Source organism: Drosophila sulfurigaster, chromosome 2R, assembly GCF_023558435.1.
Source record: "Drosophila sulfurigaster albostrigata strain 15112-1811.04 chromosome 2R, ASM2355843v2, whole genome shotgun sequence".
Classification (NCBI taxonomy): domain Eukaryota; kingdom Metazoa; phylum Arthropoda; class Insecta; order Diptera; family Drosophilidae; genus Drosophila; species Drosophila sulfurigaster.
In genome coordinates, this window is record NC_084882.1 from 22,584,269 (window position 1) to 22,607,155 (window position 22,887).

At 40.5% G+C, this 22,887-nt stretch overlaps 2 protein-coding genes across 6 annotated transcripts in view; one reads left to right on the plus strand and one right to left on the minus strand.

Moving 5' to 3' along the window:
- Positions 1–1,594: 1,594 nt before the first annotated feature.
- Positions 1,595–22,887, minus strand: part of LOC133838644 (guanylate cyclase soluble subunit beta-1) — a 46,234-nt gene continuing 24,941 nt past the window's right edge. For 2 of the 3 annotated variants that reach the window (XM_062269813.1, XM_062269812.1), the window contains exons 16-18: positions 22,351–22,508; positions 8,401–9,064; positions 1,595–1,786 (exon numbers count right to left, since the gene is read on the minus strand). In XM_062269813.1, coding sequence (XP_062125797.1) covers positions 8,746–9,064; positions 22,351–22,508 — 477 coding nt within the window. In that variant the 3' untranslated portion in view covers positions 1,595–1,786; positions 8,401–8,745. The remainder of the gene's footprint in view (positions 1,787–8,400; positions 9,065–22,350; positions 22,509–22,887) is intronic. The other variant, XM_062269814.1, reaches the window with a different exon arrangement.
- LOC133838646 (uncharacterized) lies at positions 11,456–22,629 on the plus strand. Of its 3 annotated transcripts, XM_062269817.1 has the most exons (9): positions 11,457–11,570; positions 12,201–12,593; positions 12,747–12,846; positions 13,811–13,920; positions 13,985–14,088; positions 16,526–16,621; positions 18,897–19,053; positions 19,192–19,310; positions 21,869–22,629. In XM_062269817.1, exons 2-9 carry the CDS (start codon positions 12,375–12,377, stop codon positions 22,326–22,328), a joined length of 1,365 nt encoding a protein of 454 aa, XP_062125801.1. In that variant the 5' UTR covers positions 11,457–11,570; positions 12,201–12,374; the 3' UTR covers positions 22,329–22,629. The 3 variants fall into 3 exon arrangements, with proteins under 3 accessions (XP_062125802.1, XP_062125801.1, XP_062125800.1); XM_062269816.1 differs by lacking the exon at positions 11,457–11,570 and having other exon boundaries at positions 12,174–12,593; XM_062269818.1 differs by lacking the exons at positions 18,897–19,053; positions 19,192–19,310 and having other exon boundaries at positions 11,456–11,570.

Below are 22,887 nucleotides of genomic sequence, written 5' to 3' on the forward strand. Positions count from 1 at the left end.
TCCCTGGGCATGGTGTTGCTTATTGTGATTCCCTGTCTGCTGTTGCTCGTTTGCGGTGCAAATTATTGGATACGCGAGCAAATTGCCAAGGAGGAGGCCGAAGCAGCTGCAGCGTTGCTGCCGAAGTCCAAATGGAAGCGACCGGTGCGAATAGAGAATGGCAACGAGAATGCGAACGTGGAGATTTGATTATCGCGTTAATGAGGCGCGTAATGTGAATCATGTGATGGGATTTAACTGCTCGTTGTTCCATTAACCTAGACATAAACTATACTGCACTTGCTATTTATTTATTACCAATAAAAATGTAACTATACAAACTAATTCTCGGAATAAACTTATTAAAACACATTTTCAGGGTTCAATAAGATATTTTATTTATTTATACTTTTAGGTTACATGTATGTTTTATATATTTATATTTATCGTAGATTTAACATATTTAACATTTACACGTTTACATAGAGCAGGACAGATAGAAAGAGAGGGCGAAGGAGTGAAAGAGTAGAATGCAATTTCAGCTTAACTTTTTGTAATTTATGTTACAATACATTATTATGAACTCTCAATCATCTCCCGACTCTATTAACACTTTCAACTGATTTGCTATCCAACAATGCATTTACTTTAATTTATTTGCATCTTAAGCTAAAACACATAGTACAAGTGACTTACAAGAACTTTCAGCTGAACAGTTAAGTTAGGTATCTAATAGATTGCAGTTATCATCGTATTCGTATTCGTAACTTATTGATCCGTTAAACAATACAGTTGATATTGTGTGGTTATAATGCTTTTGGAATTTATCTTCTTCGAAATGTGATGGCTTAAGAACTATAAAGCTATTTTCAGTTTAAGTATAGTACTCATAGAGATTTGTCTTCATAACACTTACATACATACGTACGTATATATTGCCGATAGTTCGAATAGATGTACATTAAATTTCACAAGCGAATACACATATTATTATGTTGTCTTTGTTTTTGGATGAACTTTGGTTTTTCTTATCATAGTACTTAGTTGAGTTACGAATGCTGTTGCTTTGGTTCATACATATATTTGATAATTATCTGATTATTTGGTTATCTTTGGTTATTATTATTTACTTTGTTTGAGTGTAGTTCTTGGTGCATTTGAGTTTGCTACATACGCTTTTGGTTGTTGTTCTTGTTGTTGTGGTCAATTGCCCTGTATATTAGTTAGTTGTGCGAAACTTATCTGCGATTAGCCAGAGGTAGTTCAACCTCCTTCTAATTTCTCTACATTCTCAATCATGTATTTATTGGCTACTTGTTGTTGTTGTTTTGTTTGGTGCCAATTTTGTGGTATACTTAGGTATAGTTTACGATTTCTGCTTAATTAACTTTTGTGGATTAGAATATTTGCCTTACATCGTTTGCTCATAGATATTTGTACAGTTCTTGTTCGTATGAGTAAATTTTGTTTGTTTGGAAAGAATCTTTAGTGTAGTATATAATGAGTACAATTATAGTCGTATAATTAGAATTATGTGTGTAGTGCCTACGTAAATTACATCTATAGTACAAAGCACAAAAAGTTCAGCCTAAGAAACCATCACAAAGTAGAAAAATAAATATCAACACATTTAGTTATATTCACAAACATTCGAAAAGCATCACGAATAATTATTAAACTCAATTATATTTTACAGGTAAACCATTCACATCATTCATTCCATATTTTGTTTGCTCTAATTACTAAATACAACATACGAGTAGTTACTTTAAGGGAAATCGTTTTGCCTTTGTTTCATATCTGATTACTGAAAATAAAGAAAATATATTGTTAAAATTAATTTTATTACTAAACAGTTTTCTAACATATGCTAGATTATTGAACCCTTTAAAGTAACACATACAACCGAGGTAAAAAAAATTTCTTATTTAAATGTTGTAAATCGAGCATTATGTAAATGAAAAGTTCATTAAGTTTTCAGCTTGAGTGTCTCTCACAGAGCCTGCCATAAAATGCGGTTAAATATAAAAAAAAATCAAAGTCCCAAGGCTTGGCGACGCCTTACAGTTGCGCACCATTGAGTTTGTTTGTTTTGGTTTTGCTTTCTGTCTACAGTATTCAGTATTCAGTTTTCAGTTTACATTTTTATTTTCTTGGCTACTCGGCGCATGCAATTCAATTTGAACCCTTTACGGGCAATTACGCTGCCAAGCCGAGCTGGCTCTCTGGCTGCTAACAGTGTCAATGTCAAAGTAGAAACCTGGCCACCATTGTGGCAACATTTGCTGCTTCGTTTTGTATGCCAACTGCGTGGGCTACGAAAACAACAATAAAAAAACAAACTACAAAGGCGCAAAACAACTTTTGATTGCCAAAAAAGCAGCTCACCGTTATCTGCTCTCTGCTCTTTGGGCCTCTGACTCTGACTCTGATATAGAAAATTAAAAATTGCAATCACGTAAACAGCTAGAAAGCTCAAAGGTCTTGCCAAGGGACGATTATTTATAACTGAAACGCAAGTTGAAGATTTTTATGGGTTTCTCTCTATGTTTTCGGTTTATCTCACTCTCTTTTCTTTACTCTCTCTCTTTCCACTGCGGTCAGCGAGGCCAAATGCTAAATACGAACTGCATATAAATTGAATTTGCTATAAAGCACAACAAGAGGGAAACACATCCTTACGTAAGGTGCATGTGTGTGTGTGTGTGAAAAGGAATAAATAACTTATTTAAAGCTTGACAATGGCAGAAATTGAAATTCGGGGCGTGGTTGTTGCATTCAGTCTCCTCTCTGTTGATCGTAATTGCACATGCATGTAAACCGTAAGCCGTTGACAGGCACCTACACCCATGGATGGCTATCAGAGACACGAGCTCACATACAGTGACACGCTAAGCAATTTAACAATTTTACAGACAATTAAACAACAACATACTGAACCCGCTCAAGCTCCTTCTCGCAGGACACTGTAAACTCGGACTTTGTGTGCGCCAGCTTTGGCTGGCTGCTGGCTGCTGTCATTGAATTGGCTGATGCTCAACAAAAATGGCTTAAATGTACTTGCAGCCTGGTGTCTGTACACAAACTATCGATTAGTTTAATGCGCAAAAATACGAGCCAACTTCGAGCTTGGGCATGGGCAAGCACAAAGCTATCCCTAGTTCACCATGTCACTTTCATATATTGTATGTTTGTATGTGTGTTTGTAGTTGGGTTTGCCTGCGGGCGGAGTATATATAACAAATTGAATTAAAATTGTAAATATCACAACATTCGGGCGCGAACTTTATGGCCCACAAATCAAATGCACAAGCTTTGTGGACTGCAGCCTGAACGAATGTTGCGCATACGCTCCGTTGACCGCCTTCCTCGCCTGAGCTATCAAGCGATGTGTGTGTTTGCCTCTACACAACTGCACAGCCGTTGTGCATGTCGTGACAAAATGTGGCGCAAAAGGACAACAAAAGCTGCCCTCAATGTTGTTGCTGATGTTGGGGGCGTACAAGTTTTCATTTTTCATTGTTTTGTGACCATGAAACAAAGGCCAGTAAAATGGGAGAGACAATGCATTTGGAGGCAAATACTCAAAATTATTATATTGTTAGCAGAAATGTACGGCAAACAAACGCTGTCACTAAACGAAAATGTATACCCGTATTTTGTAATTAAATACTTTGCAGTCGAATGCATCGTAGTTCGATCCTAAAGCTGAGCGTAACGCATGTTGAGCAAAGCCAATAACAAATTGCATGAGTGCTCAATTTAATATGCTAAGCTCGATTCGAATTGATTTGTTGTAGGCAACATTTGTGGCATTAGCAACTGGATTTGCTTGCAGCTAACTGCAGCTGTGGCTGCTGCATCAAGTGGTGGCAAGCGAGTCGAATGCCCAAGGTTGAGTGCGGTGCATGGCCTGCTGCAATGTATGCAAATGAAAGGCGTCTGTTTGCCAACCCTGTCATCTGTCTTTCTGCTCTGACTGTTTGCCTTTCTGCCTCTCTGTGCAGCTGTTTGTCTGTGCGTCTGACTGTCTGTCTCTCTGACAATGTCGACTGGGTTTGAAGAGCGTGCGTTTGTGTATGCATTTAGTTAATGTTGTTGTTAAATTGTGCATTGTATGTTTGTGTTTACAGGCGTTTCCACTTTAATTGAAATTAGTGCCGAGTTTTCGATTAACTTCACTTGCCTTAATTGTTTAGAGAAGCGCTTCAGTTCGTCAGAGACAAATGTTTGTGCATGTTACACGAATGGCGGCTTTACAGAAATTCACGTAATTAAGTGGACAATTACATTGGGGACTTTGTTTAAGAATTCTTTTTATGTGAACTCCCAGGTGACAGCAGTGTATGATCTTTGTATCATTTATTAATAAAGGGACCGAGAATATGAAACTTTATTTCAGCACATCTAAAAAAAGATCAAATAGGAAAAGTTCTATAAGGCTAGAGCTCAAAAACTAACGACGTTGGCAAAAGTTTTTCAATGTTTTGGAATGAGCCAAGGGCCACACAGCACATGGCCACAAAGTAACCCAAAAAAGAGCCTGTGCGCTGTGCAGTTTTTGTTTGCTTAAGGTAAGCAAATGGCACAAGTTGCGGTGTGTTTGGCCCCTTAACAGTAACAAGATGAAATAATTCAATAAAAAATAGAAAGAGAAAAAGTTTCTTTGAGGCGGCTGCTGCTGCTGCTTGTTTGTTGAGCTTTTGACCTTCGGAATTTTGAAGTGTGCCAACGTGCGAGTAATTTCTATTAAAATGCGCAACACATGTCAGAGAGAAGTTTGTCGCCACTTTATGCGGATGCGAAACCCTTTTAGGTCCCTAACTAATTTTGCATTACACACACGGCGTATGCGTAATTTTTCCTGTTGCCTGAGCTGACATATAACATGTCACGCCTCAAAGTATGCAAAGCAACACCGGAAGCAACAGCAACAGCAAGAGCCATGGCCATGGCACATTGCGATTATCATCATCATTGACGTCGCCGTTGTCATCAGCATTAACGTTAGACGTATTATTATCTGGCTAAACTTTTTGCCATCCCTTTTTTTCGTTGCAAACGTTTTTTTTAAGCATCTGTCACAAGTATTAAATGCTGAGTGGGCATATTAGCTTTGTCAAGCAAAATGAAACTGCTGACAACAGAGATTTCTATACATTATCAATGTGAGACTCAAAGAGCTATTTGTTGAAATAAATGTATATAAATCGATTGATTGCTCGATAAGTAAGATATGAATAAATTTAAGAACAATGCGTATGTAGAGTATATAAAATTCAGTGCGTTTAGCTCAGTCTTATGACTGCTTTTTGTGCTCTTTGTCGACTTGTTCAGGCTTGCCTAGCGATATGAGCTTACGACTAGCAGCAGCAGTGCTTTGCCTCTGACATTTTGTCGTCGGCGGCTCATCGCAATCATAATTTCCATCTTTATGAATTTTTAATGAGAAAAAACCAACTCGAACTGGAAGAAGCCGCTTAGCACAGCACGGAGCTGTGCCTGTCACTTGCAATTTCAACTAAATTTTTTATAAGGCTGACACGCAATGGCCTTGAAAAGGACAGGATGCCCAGACCCAGTCACAGCGACAGCGACAGTCACAGACCCAAACCCGAAAACCGAATCCCAGACACGACACAGATCCAGGTCACGCCTTAAGCCTGCACAGCCGAAAGCATCAAGTTTATGTTGTATTTAGTTAGGCAAATATTTATTTGATTGGTTTTGCGATTTGCATTTGCGTATTTGTGATGTAAGCGATGCGAACAGAAGAAGGAAATTGTGCGACGACAAATGAAAGGAAAGGAATGGAATAAAAATAAAGTAAAATCCAAAGAAAATGAAATATACTTGTATATTGATGGATCTGCTTGAATTAGGTGCAAGCATCGCTGGATATGGAAATGTCAAGAAAAAAGAGACGTATAAACAGACAGAAAATGATTGAATGAGGCGCCACATGATAAATGACCCAGATGCAGAGGCTGGGGGCATTCGCATTGACACAAGTTGCAAGTCGTCGATGATAATGATGATGCTGTTGATGATGATGACTAGGATGGGTGCACAGGAAAACTCTTTAATAAGGCAAGCAAGCAGACCTAATTAAGAGCTCATTAAAGTTGATTCAGGTGTATTCAGTATTGAGCAAACTGAATGCATTCACTGTCCTTAATTAAACCAAAGAAAACGAGAGAAAAGGGAGACCAATGGCAATCGTCGTTGTGGGGTCTTCTGCATATCAAATTCTAATTAAACTAGCAGCTTCGCAATTATGTATATCTCAAATATCAATAGCAGCTGCTGTGCAATTACAATATTAAAGCATGCATTCAGCATTAAATTTTATAGTACGAAGTAATATTGAAGGAAAAATATTGCGAATTGCGTGAAAAAAGGCAACAAACCTGCGGCAACATCCTGTACAAATAAGCCGGATGCGAAGAATAAATAAAAGCCAAATAGAAGAAATGAAGAAAAATTATAAGGGAAATCTGAGAGATGGGGGAGATGGGGATGCAGATACAGAGATTTAGATACGGTTGTGGAAACCGGATGCCTGCAGCAGACAGTGGCGAGAAAGTGTTGCCGGAACTTGACCAACCCAGTGAGGCATGCTCGCATTTCATTTTGTCTCTGGAAAGAAGGACTGTGAAATGTGTTGCCAACAATATTTCTGTAATGACCCTAAAAATTTCTTCGCCTTCGTTATAAATTCAAATCAGCTGCTAAACAAAAAAATGTGATTTATTTAAATTTTCTTAAATGTGCCAAACCAGCAATTTTTTCACCCTTTTAATTATCCCAATTTGTTTGAGTGAAATGAGAGCATAGGGAAGCATAGCGACAGCTAATCAATGTTAATCCATTTCTAACGAGGCATCGTTAGCAGCTATATATAGATATAACATACATACATATACATACATATATATATTCTTGCACTTGAATGGCATCATCATCAAAATGCCTTCCAACTTTGAAGTCATCAAATTGCAATGTTGTTGTTATTGTTATTGGCTGGCATTGTTGGCATTTAACGATAATGTGCACATATCGAGGCCATAAACAGACATTGAGAGCCAATATAAAATGACTGCCAAACAAAATCTGTATGCAAGTCTACAACTCTCTCTCGGAATTTGTATCCTTATTCTTTGTATATATCTGTGCACGGGTCGATGTGCGTGGGCGTTTAATGCGATTCGCTATGCCCCCCAATGTCATACACATTAACAAAGTTTTTGGGGCTAAAGATAAACTTGAGTTACATTGATACGAGGGTCGCTTCTTCTGCTTGACCTTCCACACAAATACAAGAGAAAACTATTATAGTATTTTTACTGCGATGACCTAACAAAAAGTATTTCACAAAAACTTTCACCATAATTGACAGCAACTGTGCAAGTTAATATTAGCTGAATAAAGTCAGTCGGACTAAGCTAAAGTTGGCAGCCAGTCGACAAGTGCTGTCGTCACCTGTAAGCCTCATTTAATTTTCAAGCTGCCCTCGCTTACTTCGATATTTATACATATCTGTCGCAGTTTGTCTGGAAGCCTTTCTGCTTCTGCGGTTGTTTGTTTATGCCAAATATTTGATACGAAAATATGTGTTAAATTCCATCTCTCGTTGGCTCTCCCCCCTTTCTTTTCTTTTTGGCACTTTCTACTTTTAGCTCTGCTCGTTTTGTTGTGGTTGCTGAAATTTATATATATATGTATATAAAACTCGCTTGCAGCAGTTCGGATAGCCGAACTTTTGTAAACAAAAAGCCACACACACACAAAACAAATGCAAACATTACGCTGGGCTCCAAACGGCTTGCTGCTGCGAACTGTTGACAATCCTTTTGCAGCCCAGCAAAGTATGCTACAAAATATGTTAGACAAAATGGGGTAAAAGACGAGAGCTGATGCTTCTGCTTCTGCTGCTGCTGCTGCTATTTAACTGTTTGCTATATTATGGCTTTTATATTGAGTTGTTTTGGACTTATCTAGTTTAATGTCAACTGGCTGTGCAAACAACGTTTCCAAGTGGCATGAAAGTTCTACGAGCAGAGCGGTTCTTCTCCTTTTTTATGGCCGTTATCAAATCTTGTTTGGAGTTTTAACACGAACACGACACTCTGCCTAATGGCAGTTCATAGGAAAAAAAAACGGGGCATAAAAATCATACATAATGCTAATTTTCCAAGCACTGATACAGCGGTGACTTTGATTTATGCAGTACAAATAAGCGTTGGTAAATATGCCATAAATTACGTATACGCAACGTAATGGCTGAAGAAATGTAAATCATTTGTAAAATACTTTAGACACAAGTGAGGCGTGTCTTCTTCGACCCACTCGGCTTTGAACAAAAGTCACTTGAATGCCTGGCTGAGTGGTTACAGATAGAAAAGCATTAACATAAATTACCTTGCACAACGATCCAACGATGCTGATGCTAACTTCCATGCACCGACCTCCAACCTCCAACCTCAATGTGCAGCAGCAGCAGCAACAATCACACACAGATGCACACACACACACACACACGCAGTGCACAAATGCAGGCCAAGATAGGACAAATACAAAGTCATAGCAATGAAGTGGTTAAGTGGCCAACTTACACACAGACAAACAGACAGTCAGGACATACACACACACACATATACACACAGATAAATAGACAGTCACATGGCTGCTGAAGGAGTCGAGGAGCGGCAAACCATTACAGCATATTTCCACTCAGCAGCCAGTTGAATCCTCACGCGGTTCTTCTTATGCATCCAAGGGAGCGGTTGGACCCTTTGCGGCGGCTGCAGTTGCTCCACCACTTCCACTTGCTCCGCCTGCGCCACCGCTTGCAGAGGAGGTACGTGAGACGCTGGCATGTCCCATGACCAGGCGCGGTGTTGTTGTTGGCGTTGTAGGCTGCAACAGCGGCGAGTCGAGGCTACCATTGCCACTGGCAGTTGCAACACTGGTGGCACGTGTCAGGAACCAGCAGTCCATGGGCGTTGGCTTGCCTTTCATAATGACTGGGCCGCGGTACTCCAAATGAAATGAATCGTCCTGGTTGATCTCTTGGCACAGCAGGCTGTAAAAATGCACAAGCAAAGAGCGGATTGTATGGCATTAGTCAACTTATCCTTGGATATGATTTAAGACTGCTGCGTGCTCCACTGTCGCAAAGTGCACACAGCACAGCCAGTGAATTATGTGGCATTCTTATTGGTAATGCAGCGTCGCATGGAGAAAGGTGAAAGGGTTTCTACTGAGCTCAAATTGACAGCAAGCTGAGAAATGATATATGCAGCCATTATTCTGAACAAAGTGCACTTGATTAAAACTTAATCGCTGATATAAAGTTTTCATTTGATCAACGTTTTGGTTTTCCGATAACGAATTTAAGATTTATCTAATTAATTTTCAAACTAAATTTATGAGAATAATATGAATAAATTATACATAAATACTCTTATTTGCTGCCTTTGACATTTGACACATTGTTAAATATGCAATCTTTTCGATGAAACTATTATTTTACAATAACATTGTTGAATTTTGTTGTCATCCAAATTGAGTCGAAAAAAAGTCTTCAAATACATTGTAATAAAAAATGTTATTGTATCATTTTTTCTACCCGTTCGAAATGACATTTTTTCGCAGAAAATTTTGCTATTTGTACTTATTTCCTGTCATAAAATTAAGCAAATTTCTGTATTGTGTGTTTTGCAATCAAAAGTTTCACACATTGCGCCTTTTATGTTTTATTTTTTTTTTGTGTGTTTTGCTGAGCATAATATTTAATTTGTCTGGCTGGGATTTCGTTGCGCTTGTTGCGGTCGCATTTCCGTTTCCGTTTCGTGCAGCCACAACATTTTATGTAAATACGCCATTAAATGTGCGAGTGTGTGTGTAGCATATACTATTATGGCAGCTTGTAGTGATTGCATATACATTTAACTCAATTTATTCGCAGTATTTCCCAGGACTCGGCCCGAATATTGGCCACAATTCTGATGCCATTGGGCGCGTTTTTAATTAGCATTGCGTTGGCCAATGGAAATGTGTATCTGATGTGTGTTGTGTGGATGTGAAATGGGTAATTTGCATATGCATATATCTCACAAACTTAATAAAGTGTGCTTTCCCCTAGCCTTAAACAACCATTAATTCTCTCTCTCTCTCTCTCTCTCTCTCTCTCGGTCTTCTCGCATTTCCATTGTTTGTCCAACTGATTAAAGAGTTGCAGCCAACCGTAAAGTGACAATCAAGATATCGTGTCAGGTTAATGTGTTTAATTAATGTCTTCATTCCCCTGGTTCAGGAGTTACTCAATGCGTAATTGCCAAGGCAAATATTTAAGACATTGTGTAAATATTAAGCATGGCGCATGAATATTTAAGCGTCCAATTAATATGCAAATCAATAAAAACAATACTCAGTCAACAAGTAAACAATGGAAGGTGCTTTAAATTTCATACAATTGAAATAAGCTTAATTTAATGCAATAAATTTCACACGGATTGCTGAGCAATTAAAACTTTCCATTATTCGCGAATTGTAAGCGAGTGCGCTGCAGTAACGCGATATGAAATTGTTCTCAATAATATTAAATATTATTGAAGCACCAGAAATGTCTCTTTGCTGTATTAATTACATCTCTGAATTATTATGCACTCTCTCTCTGCAGTGCATAATTAAACAAAAGTCAGCGATATTAAGTTTAAATATTCTGGCAAATAAAGTAATGAGCCTTTATTATACAACAACTGACAATGCAAATACTTTAAGAATTTGATACTCTCCTTTCTGACAATTTTTGATAACATCGAGAAACTATCGCAGTGAGTAATTTATTGGAAAAACAAGCAAGAAAGCTTCAGTTGAGTGTGCTCGGCTGTGAGATACTCGTTACCCATTTTAATAAGAGCAAAACAGTAACGTATTATTCTTATAAAATAGCAAATATTATACCGGAAAAATAATTAAGTATACTGAAAGCCATATTTGGTATAGCAATAAAATACTACACTAAATATATACCATACAGAGGTCAAAATATACAAGATTATAGGACCCTAATGGGTAGCTGGTATAATAATTATGATTAATTATATAATTAAAGATTTTGTAATAATCTAAATTATTATTTTATTCTTATTGTACTAAAAGCAAATGTTAAAAATAGTTTAGGTTGGGAATCAAATTGTATTATTTCAACAAACATTTTAATTTAATTATCTATTTCCTACAGCCATATATTCGATTAAGTAAATTTGCTGAAGCTAATATGGCAATGAGTAAATATCAAGTGAGCCCCAGAATGAGCAAGAGTGGTTGAAAGAGACTGGAGAGAAATTCGCTGGAAGAAACATATATATATATACACAGAGAGCAAGAGAGTGAGAAAATAAGGGAGAGACGAGTGTCAGGTAAACAGCTGAGCGATTTGTATGAACATTTTTGGCTCTGTTTTGTTGTGGCTTCTCAGTTGGCAGACGGCGGTTGAACAGCGTGAATTTCTGAACTTAAATGCGTGGGCGGAAAGTGCGATATAATTGAACGCATTATGCATAAATAAAGTGTGATAAGTACAGGTAAGTTCAATTCAAATAAACGCATGATATTGTAAATGCAAAATAGATGCCTATGGCTGGTCAACAATTTAACCGGCCAGACACCTGTTTGATGGCAAAAATATAAAGAAAACAAATACTAAATGAAAATATCACGCACTATAATAGAAAACACGACACTTGCAGTTGTAAATTGATGTTGGCACTTGTAAATTGATTTAGTTGAATTGAATTTGCAGTAAATGAATTAATCAAAGGCAAATACTGCGCAATGTTTGTTTACAATATTCCATTGGCTGTGTTTTGTTATTGTTACTCGTCGCTCGTCATATCATTGCCAGCATGAAAAAATCAATAAAGAGCGTGCCGAGAAAGAGCAAACACAAAATAACATATTTCGAATGCTCTTTCTCTCTTTGCCGCTCTCTCTTGCTTCCTGCTGTGGCTCACCCTCAAAAACACACAGAAGTTTTCTACGTTGATGGTCAAAAATTCATTGACTTCCACGCGCGCAACTTTGTTTCACGTTTGAGTTCGAGTTCGAGTCCGAGTTTGAGTTGTGTGTGATATTCAATTTTGATTTTGGTTGCATTATTATTATTGGCATTATTATAATAATTGCAAGTTGAGTTGTTTGAAATGTTTTTGCAGCTGTTCGAGGAATTGCAGCGGCTGGTAAGTCAATTAAAACGGCAATTGGCTTCTCTGCTGTGGCTGTCATTGCCACGACACTTTTACGGCTTCCGGCCATTGGACGGCACACGCGGCGCCATTAGCCGTGCCAGCCACCAGCGCTGTGGTCGCGCACCGCGTCGCCAATTGGTCATGGACTACATATTCGAGTGCTTCTACAATGACACCTTCGAGCACATCACTCGCAACGGGCTGCAGGATCGGCAATCGCGACGCGACATTCTCGATCACCTTAGCGCCATTATCAAGGGCTGCAGCGAGGGGCAGAATGTGCACACCGAGGAGGTAGCTAGCTTGGCTGTGGTTGCCGCTATGCGATATCATCAGCTGGCCAAGGATGGCAATGGGAAGGTATAATGAAATACACTAATTTCTATGTGTGATTAATATGCATTTTGATGGCACATAATCCTGTCGAAATGAGAACGCCTAGCAAATTTAATTTGAAATGTGTTTGATGCAAAAACTTTTCTATCTCTCGCCCGCACACATAACATACCACAGGTCTGCCTCATGGGGAAGTATCACAACATTTTGTATATTGCTTTGCGCACCTGTTGGGATTGGGGCGTGCGCGACTCTGAGGTGGTCGTTCAACTGTTGGGTAAGTCAAAGGCAAAAGGCACAGAAACTTAATAATTTAATACCCATACATGCACGTACATATTGCTGCACGTATCTGCGAGAGAGAGAGAGTGTGTGTGTGTGAGACGTGTGCTTTGGGGCATGGCCTTTTGTTTTGCATATTTTAATGAATTTTATGACATCGCATCAGATTATAACGCCCGTAAGCAGGCGGGATTCAAGATCTCATTTAATCACGTGTTTCTGCTAATTGCCAGCTGAAATTGCGTTAAAGGTACGAGGAAAGTGTTGCTAATGCCGTGTTGCTGTTTGCCTCTCTGCTGCTTCTGAAAGTGTAGTTCTCCCATGTTGCATCGTAAAACGTGAAACTTGTAAAGTGCCTTAAAGTGTTGCATGTTATTTGGGCCATGCCTCACAACTCTCTCGCTCTCTCTCTCACGTTTGGCTGCTTGTGCGTGTTGCCTCTAATTAAAACGCTGCGTAAATTTGCCAGCCTGAAGACCAAGTTAATGGTATGCCAAGGCTCAACGTGCATCTGTAGTGTGTGTGTGTGTGTGTACTTTCTCACTTTTTGCCTGGTGTGCGTGGCATGCGCTGAAAATTTCGTTTTTTTGATCGCGCGATTTTCAGCACTACACAGCCATATCTCCGACCACTCTCCATCTCTCGCTCTCTGCAGTTATGATTGCCAACAGCTATGCACAGTCCTGGTTCTTGCTTTTACAAACAATTTCTGGCTGCTGACATTTTGGAAGCTTCCGTTTCCCGTTTTGCCACAGCGACTCCATTTTGTGGCCGTAACCTAACGCGCTGCAGGCATCCACTTTTTAACATGTATGCGAGCTGCCAAAAAAAAAGCAACTGCGAAAGCGTGCTGGCAACAAGTGCAGCTTCTTAATTGGCTCGCTTTTTAAGTTTTTGGGAATGTACATATCGTATTTTAACAGCTTGACTTCTGGTTTATTCTATTTGTTGCTTCACAGTTGCGATTTACCAGTGCGAAAAGACGTTCGAGCGCATCTTTCTGGGCGCGCTGTTTGGTCCACATGCGCCGCACTTTATAGCTGGCTGGCGCAGCGATTTTCGGGATCAGGTAAGCCAACATTGCCATTGTCTTGCATAACGATGAAGTAAGAGACGTTTTCTCTCTTATGCAGCATGAGAATGTGCGGGCCATGGTCTACTTTCTGAAGCATGCAACACGCGAACAACTCATGTTGCCCGTGTGGATACCACGCTTCGAGCAGGAACGCCAACTAAGGTGAGTTGACAGCATGCCGAATTTATGGTTGCCATTTGCGTGCCGAAAATTTGCAAACACATTTTCGGCTAGAAAAGTTCTCCTAGACAACTTGGTTTTCTCCTCACACACATACACACACACCACAGATACCCACACACTCACATATACAAACACAGTTGACAATAGCAACAACATTTTGTTGCTTGTTTGTTGCTCTCGTTTGCTCGTATGTTATTTCTGGTTTTTTGATTGCCTGCGGCTGCAAAAAGTTGTGTCATATTCTAATTGGAAAGCCAACAGAAAACCTCTTTTTACTTTTACCTAGCTATTTTAGCTATTTTTGGTAAAAATATCATACAAAATATATGCGAAAATATTACTTAGACTTTAGTTTAATGGACACTCTTTGCGCTCCTAATTAAATTGCGACAGCAATCAATTGCAATTTGCGCTTGATGACCTTGAACATTTTAATAAATAAGTATGCATAAACCAGTTGAAATGCAAAGAATGTCGCAGAATCTTTATGAGAGAAAGCGGGAGAGAAAAGGAAATTGCAAATAAAAGGATTTTAATTAAATTAATACATATGGCATTGTTTGTTCGCTGTGCCTGTTTGTCAGACATAATTGAGTAAAGGATAGCGACACTTTACAAGCCCATATACACACACACTCACACGCACACACACATACAGAGTGACATTCATTTAAACAATGGCCGCTGTGGCTTTCAATCTCAGCTGCTTGTTCCTTGGGCTGCTGTTGGTGTCATGTATAATTAAGATTTTCACTTCTAACACGAGCTCAGCTCGTTGGCTGTCTCATTTTTTAGCAGCCGAGAGATTTATGAACGTATATCTGTGTGTGTGCTGGTGTGTGTGTGTGTGTGTTTCACAATGTCCCACAGTCTGTTTGAGTGTGTTGCGATAAGCTGAAAACCAACAGCCAGCGATGTAAACCTTTGTTATTTTGGCTTTGTTTGCCAGCACTCCGGAGGATTAAAGTCAAAAATGCGTGTAATAAGCGCACAAAGCTTCTGCCAGGCTAACACTCAAGCGTTGATACATGCTTACCCCCATAACACACACACACACACACACACACACACATACACATGCGCGTGCAAGTTGTATAAAAGAAGCTCACTGACAAACATTAAGAGTACATTTATGACGCCCGCTCTCGCTTGAATCTCCAACCAAGGCAACACAAATGAATAAGCATTAATAGCTGTGCGTGTGTGTGTGTGTGCGGAAGAAAGTAAAAAAGTATGCAATGTGATAATAAACACAAATCAACGCCACAAACTCCCAAGGAGACTCCGTCTTTGTACATGCCAAATCTATCAGAGAAGAAGTGCAAAACAACAAAAAAGGAGTACGGCATTTATTCATAGAGAGCTTGAGCTGAGCTTATAAACTGAGCTGAGATTTTTCAATTAAATTTGCAGGTGATTTGTGCATGTTAAATACATTTGAGAGTTGCTATCAGACAACTAATAAAATGGTATGGAAAATTGTCGAGAATTTACAATGGGCTTTAGCACCAGTCATTTTGCAAATAACTGAGACTTTGTAATTGTCAGTTGCCTAATAAATTCTAAATTAATTTGTCAAGACTTGAAAATGCGCTTATCGTCTGCCCAGCAGAGCAATTCTCTATCTGCGTGTGTGTGTGACAGCAAATCACCTGACAAGGAGCTTGCGTTGATGTGTCGCTTTATTGTGGTTTTTAGGCTTTTATTTGCCTACTTTTATGCGTAGACATAAAAGCCAACAGAGGCACAAACAATGACACACTCCATTTCCATATGTGGGCTTGTGTGCGTGTGTGTGTGTGTGCGTTTGTGACTATGGCTCGAACGTGCCGCAAAGCGCTTCAAGTGCATACTATGTACATGCTACATGCTAATGCCTCAATGGAGGTAACCGCCTAGCCACTCGGCGTATACGCAATATTGAAGCACTCTATCCCACAGGCTGGATGGAGCTTATGGATGGCATATGGAAAACTTACAAAAACCAACCAACTAAACCAAGCAGCTGTGGCAACAGATAGCAAAAGGCAAAAAGCATAAAGCAACAAGCAGAAAGCTGAAAGCTGAGAGCAGAAAAAAGAGCAACAAGCCGACAGTCTAATTTGATTTTGGCACTATTCCCTGCTCCAGATTACAATGACTTGCTAGCAACAACTCGTTCTCTCGTTCGTTGCCTGAGTTAAGCTAATGTAGCCTTGCCATTTTGGTCGCCTTTTAAGGACAGCTTTGTGGGCGTCCATTAAAGCGGCAACAGCAACAACAAAGTGTGGCCTAAAAGCTGCAAACCATTTACGCACTTACACGATGCCAACTTTTCACATTTGGCAACATGCTTAACCCACTTAGTTGCTCATATTTGACTGCACAAATTTATTCATCTCATTATCTTCTTGTTTTTTTCTTTTCACTTTTGCAGATTCATTGATGTGCCCATCGAGTCCTGCGGCTGCTCGTCACCTTTACGCATTGCACTGCAAGCGAATGCGCCAGAATTGCTGCTAATATTGCTCAGGTAAGAGCTTCCGTTTAGTAGAAGGTTACAGCGGTGAGGGAGAGGCAGAGACAGGACGGAGACGGAGGCTGCGTTGGGCAACGAGCCACTTCAATTAGTGCAGAAAACTATGTTAAGCGAGCGGCACTTGGCGGTGGCGACATCGTAATGTATGCAGCATAAAACTCTGCGCATCGCTTAGCATAATCAAGAGGTCCGACTGACAATGCCACGACCCCGTGCACATCCCCCGCCCTCTAACACCTCCCTTTGCGGCTGCTCGCGCTCTATCTTGTCTGCCTCTTGAGCGACGCAAATATTAACATTAAATATGAAAGTCGCTGCCAAAGCGAATTTGCATGACAAGGCGACGTCTCCACTGTGTCTCATGGTCGCCAAGCAGCTTGACACAACTTATGAGTGTGCACTCAACAGCAACAACTACAACTGCAACGGCAACAGCAACAGCAATAGCAGCAACAGCAAAATTCTGAAACCAAAGCAACAACTAAAATTCATAAAATTTATATGTAAACGCTTGCAGTTTCGAATAGTTCTCAACCACTCAGTCACCGTCCTTGGCTCTATGAAGCTGCAACTGCAACTGCGAGTGCCACTGCCACTGCCACAGTCGCCTCTGGCTCTCCATTGGCGTTCTGTGCTGGCTTTTCTCTGCGGTCGGCAATTTATTGTTTTATAACTTGATATTGCCCCGATGTGCTTTTCCTATATTTTTGTGTTCTTGTGGTTTTGCGCCCAGCCCAGCCCATCCCCACTCCGCCACACTGGCCACGCCTCATTGCTTGCACAGCTTTTTGGCAAAGCGCTAGGGCGCTTTCAATTTTTGATGCAGCGCCAGAAAGTATACTTTTGCATAAAATGCGAATATTGATTGTCAGCCAAAAAAAATGGCGATTCCAATCAAATCAGAACAACGAACGAAATATGGAAAACCAAAATTCAATGCCATGCTCAAGAAGGCGAATCGTAAATGCTCTAATATCGATGCCATAAAATGTTACAAAATGTGTGTATTAACCATAAAGATAATGGAAATTTTGAAGTAATACAACAACATAGTCTCAGCTGAATAGTTTTTATAGCGCTATTTTAGACAGCGTCGTGTTTCAGTCAAATACCTTGAAGAGTCGTTAGTTGCCTTGATTGGCAATAGACGCGTTCAATAGGTGGGAAAAGAGAGAAAAACAAGGAATTAAGTGGGTGGGCGGAGAAAACTCTCATTGGGCCGCCTGTTGTCAGTGCTGCCATTGTTGCTTTTGCATTGACGCCTTGCTGCCTGATTGCCGATTGATTTTTGCTGGCGCTGTTGCTGTTGCTACTGCTGATGTGGCCATAAATAGTCGATATTGTTTACGCTTTTGATTTGAGTTTGGCTTTTCGCTTTGCTGCATTTGTTCATTTAAAATTGGCCATAAAATATGCAAATTGTGTGGCTTTTTATTTTTCTGTTCTACTCGCGTATAATTTCTGTAGCGCATCCGGGTTAATTTTGCACGCCACAGGCAATTCTTGAATATATTTCTAAATTATGCAACATCAAACACATACAAACTCAAATGTAAATTTCTTAGATGGCAACTTACACGCTTGCTTTGCCGAGTGTCAAATGCAAATGAAACGCGATATGCAAAGCGATTGAAACATGTACAATACTATGTATATATATATATATTTTGACAAACATTTTCAATTTCAAATGTGACAACGCTCATGCCATTTGCCAGTTACTGTCAACTGGCATCATACACAATTTGCACTTCATTTGCAAAATTCTACATAGCACATAGAGCACACACACATATACGCAACGTTGGCCAGCTTATGTGTGGACGAGTGGCAGGGTGTTTGTGGGCGTGTCATGTGTGCTTATGACAGGACGTCGTCGTCGTTGTCGTCGTCGACTACCGCGACCCGTGTTCTGTTCATTATTTCATTTGCACATTGTGTTTATCAGCGCCAGACCACTTTGCAGTCCCCAACGCAGTTATAGACCCCCAAAAATGAACCCATTCAACCCCATTCCTACCCAACTCACTTGGGCGCAGCCTCAGCAATGTCGTCTACAAATTACTGTTAACAACCGCAGAACATTTGCCCAGCTCTCTCTTTGCTCTCCCCGCCTCTGACCGCAAGCTAACCAACTACGTGCTCCAGCAGCAACAGCAGCTGGTTGCTGGCAACTGGCAGCTGGTTGCTTGTAACTGGCGAATGGCAACTGGCAGGTCGTTGCACGTAGCCAACAGTTAGCCGCATTCGTGACCGCTTATCATTGCAGATATGGTGCCGCACCACAACCGCCCGATGGAGGCACCTCCGTGATTATTGCACTGCTCGACAAACTCATCGAGAATGGACGCAATTATAGCTATGAACTGGTGCTTTGCCTCAAGATACTGCTGCGAAATGTGGCCATGATTGAGATGCCATTCAAGGTGAGTTCGCCAAAGACAAAGCAAAGCAGAGCCTTAAGCAAACGAGTTGAACTCAACTGAAACGCATATGCGGGATATCATCATCATCATCAGCATCACATGTCAGAGTCTTTATTAACTTTCTCTTTCTGTTTGCAGCCAATTGTGTATGCATCACGACGTGAAATGTTTTTCGAGCGATACGGACGTCTCTTAATGGACAAAATTATTGGCAAGGAACAGGTCTATGGCGTGCCCACCTTGCGTCATTTGTGCCGGTAATTATCAACTCCTGAGCTGCTGAACTTTTGCCATGGGCTCAAAGGCAATTGTCGGCTGTCCACTTGTCTTTGATGTCGACAAAGCGAGAGACGATGGGGTCTATGGAAAGTTGATAGGCTGATAGGAGACGAATGGGAGGAGGATGATGGCTGAAGCTTACTGTCATCGTATGACAGCTAAAGCACATGGCTGCTGACGTTGCCAACAAGTTTAACTTTTTTTATTCAATTACTTTGGCTAAGATTGCTGCTGGTTCGCAACGCTTGCTTGACTTTCTACGGGTCTCTCTCTCTCTTTCTCTCAGTTTACTGATAAGCCTGCAAATTTAATAAGTATAAAAGTCGGAGCAACTCTCTGACTAGTTGACAAGACAGCCTAACTGTCTGGCTGTCTAACTGGCCGACAGTTTGTCGGCCTAAAAGTCTGATTGACAGACAGTTTGACAAACCATTTTGTTGACGCTTCTGTTTGGTAACTTGGAACTGCCTTTAATTTTGGTCTTGGCTTTTTGTTTTGGCCATGGCCGCCAACACGCCGTTGCTTTCATTATTATGCGGCTTACTTTCTTTTGTGCCCTTTGTGCCACTGTCTAGGCTTTATCATAGCTGCCACGACTTTGTCACAGTTTAAGCAAATGTCTGGTATCAAATATCGGGGGGAATAAACGCTCTAAGCGTACGAAGGGGAGGGGAGATTGTGTACTCCAACTCCACCACCACCAGCTGTTGTTGGCTTAATTTAATTGAATTTCTTACAAATTTGATTAGTGCTCGAATTAAATCGATAAGCTGTCAGGCTATTGACTAATTTGATAAGTTAGCAGAAAAACTTTCTCTGCGGTTGTCACCCTGGTCACTTCGATAGGGTTTCACTTGCGACACACTTGGAGTTGGCCCCGTCCCCCCTCACCAACTTGTTGTACTGCGAGTATTTGCTTCGTATGTTTGCCATTTGCCAACTCACGTTGCACATAAAATTCACAACGACTTTGTGCCGCACTCGCACACTTTAGATGTGTACCAATACCCTAGAGATTTAATCATACTTTAGTGTGTACTTCAGTTATGCAAAAATATAGAAAAATGGTTAGAGAAAAATAAACTTTTAGAAGCTCAAAAAAAACTCGTATAGCCTCTTTAATAATATTTGAAAACACTTTTAGGGTATTTCCTAGTCAAGCATACTTCGCCACTTTCTTTCTATTTGCTCGTTTTCCAGCTTGTTTTTCTTGGGCCAATGTTAGTATAACCGCGTACTTGCATATCGGAGCGCAACTGGACATGTATATATATTGAGTATATAGTCTATATAAATACTTGTGTATATATGTATGTGTGTGTGTTGAGTCAACATGTTTGTGTGTAATTGCATTGATACCCACACGAAGGACCCGCAGCTCAGTTTGCGATTGCCAATCAGATTTCGATTGCTGTTGCCGCTGCCTGGCATTTTATTTATGCATATTTGTTGTGGCAGCTTTCCCTTTTACATTTTTCGCAATTGCAAGTTGAATTTATTTTGCTTTCAGCCCTCAGTGTCCGTGATTTCAATTTGTGCTTATTAATGCCACTCATCGTGCTTCCTTCTGGTTGTTCTGGCAACTCGGGCGTATGCTTGACATTGCGTATACGCCAAGTGGTCGCACAAATAGGCAATGCTTGTGGTTTTTTATGGCTGTGCGCTTAGTAGGCCGACGCATGGGGAGTTGCTTCATTGATTGCTGAACTGCCTGTGAGGGTCATAAAAAAGGCGGCGCGCACACACAAAAGCGCACTTCATTTGCCACCTCAATAATGTTGACACGACAAATTAACAAGTACATCAAAAAGTTGTCTCAAGTGCAAGTCGCCTCGTTGCGGCCAGCTTAAACGACAGATTAGCATTTTTTGTGAATGCTTTATAAACCCAATTTTCGCTGGGAAGCGTTCAAGTTTTGCACACCTCTTATGGAATTTTTGTTTTTTTTTTTGTACAAAATGTTGTCTGCTTGTGCGCCACATATTCGGAAGTATTACAAAGTTTTCTGGCTATCTGAAGCGTTCGCTATGCTTTACAGAAGCTTGATTGCTTGCGAATCAAGTGGAAAAAGTAAGAGCACAATACAAGTACGAGTATAGGAAAAAAGGAGAGAAAGGAAAGAAAAGAAAATCAGCTCACAATTTCCGGCACTTGAACTTCTCTTCTTTGGTTTCTTTTCTGTTCGGTTCTGTTTTGCTCTGCCGTTTGCCTGTGTGGCGCAAAAAAAGCGTAACTTTTGAGTAAAAGTAAAGTTTATAGAAATTTTCTTACAACAAAAGTTTTAAGCACATGAACTTTGGCATGCTGCTGCTGCTGCCGCTGTTTTTTTCTTGTGTTTGTTCAATGTGAGCTTATTATGTGAAACTTAAATTAATTTATGAAATATGTTGTGAAGATTGACAGACAACTGGCTGCGAAATGCTAAACAGAATGTAGCAGCTACGGCTAGGGATTTTTGGGGTGAAAGTTTGTCGCATTTTACGAGATTCAAAGCTGATATAAGTTTCTTTTTTTATTTCTTATCTACATCGCACAGCTGTCGCATTCGTGACATACTGCGAGAGCATAATCAGCTACCGAATGGGATCGATACACTTAGATTGCCCAAACGCCTGCAGCGCTATATTGACCTCACTGAAGAGCTTGAAGGACCCGAATTGCAGCATCAGCAAGAGCAGCAGCATCATCAGCAGCAGCAGCCGCAGTCATTAGAGAAACCCATGCAGAGGCTGACAAATGCGATGCAGAGACTCGAGACGATAAGCGGCGGTGGGAGCGAGAGTGAGAGCGAGGATGAAAGCGAGAATCATGTGCAGTTGCTGGAGGCGGTCACAGATGCTGAAAAGGCAGCTGTCGCAGCCTTTGTGGAAACCGGCAATGGCGCCATAACCGAGGAAGCCAAACAGGCGGCCATAGCCGCTTATATGCTGGCAAATGAAACGTCGAACGATGACTACAATCCGCAGGAACACTCGAACCCCTTTGAACTTAGTTAGCTATTAAGTGTTACACACTCACCGATAGGTCTCCTCGCTGATGTTGATGCGACCGGGCACACCGGTGGTCTCAGTGCGACTCGTTAGATTCACAGTGTTGCCAAAGAGGCAATAGCGTGGCACTCGATTGCCAATGACGCCGGTGACCACCTCGCCCGAGTGGATGCCGATGGTGATTTGCTGTGGGAATTGAATAAGATAAAAGTTATTTCTATATATAGTACTTATACTTCTGCTTATTGCTAGGGCAAAACAATTTGTAATCGAATTTATTTACTGAATAAAATGTTAGTTAACTGGATTCCTTTCATTCATTGCAGCCAGCTAACATTGAGTCCAGCACTTCATTGTGCTAATAAACTTTCGCCTTTCGGCTAAGTAAGCCCGGCAAGAGACTAAAGCCAAGTTGCAAAAACTAAAATCCAACCGAGTTACCAGAAACCGACGAAAAGTTGCCACAATTACTTTGAAAAAGTTGCAGTTGCTGCTTCTGCCGCTGCTACTGCTGCTACTGCTCTGCGGCAGCCAAAACTTTTCTTTAATTAAATTTAAAACGAAA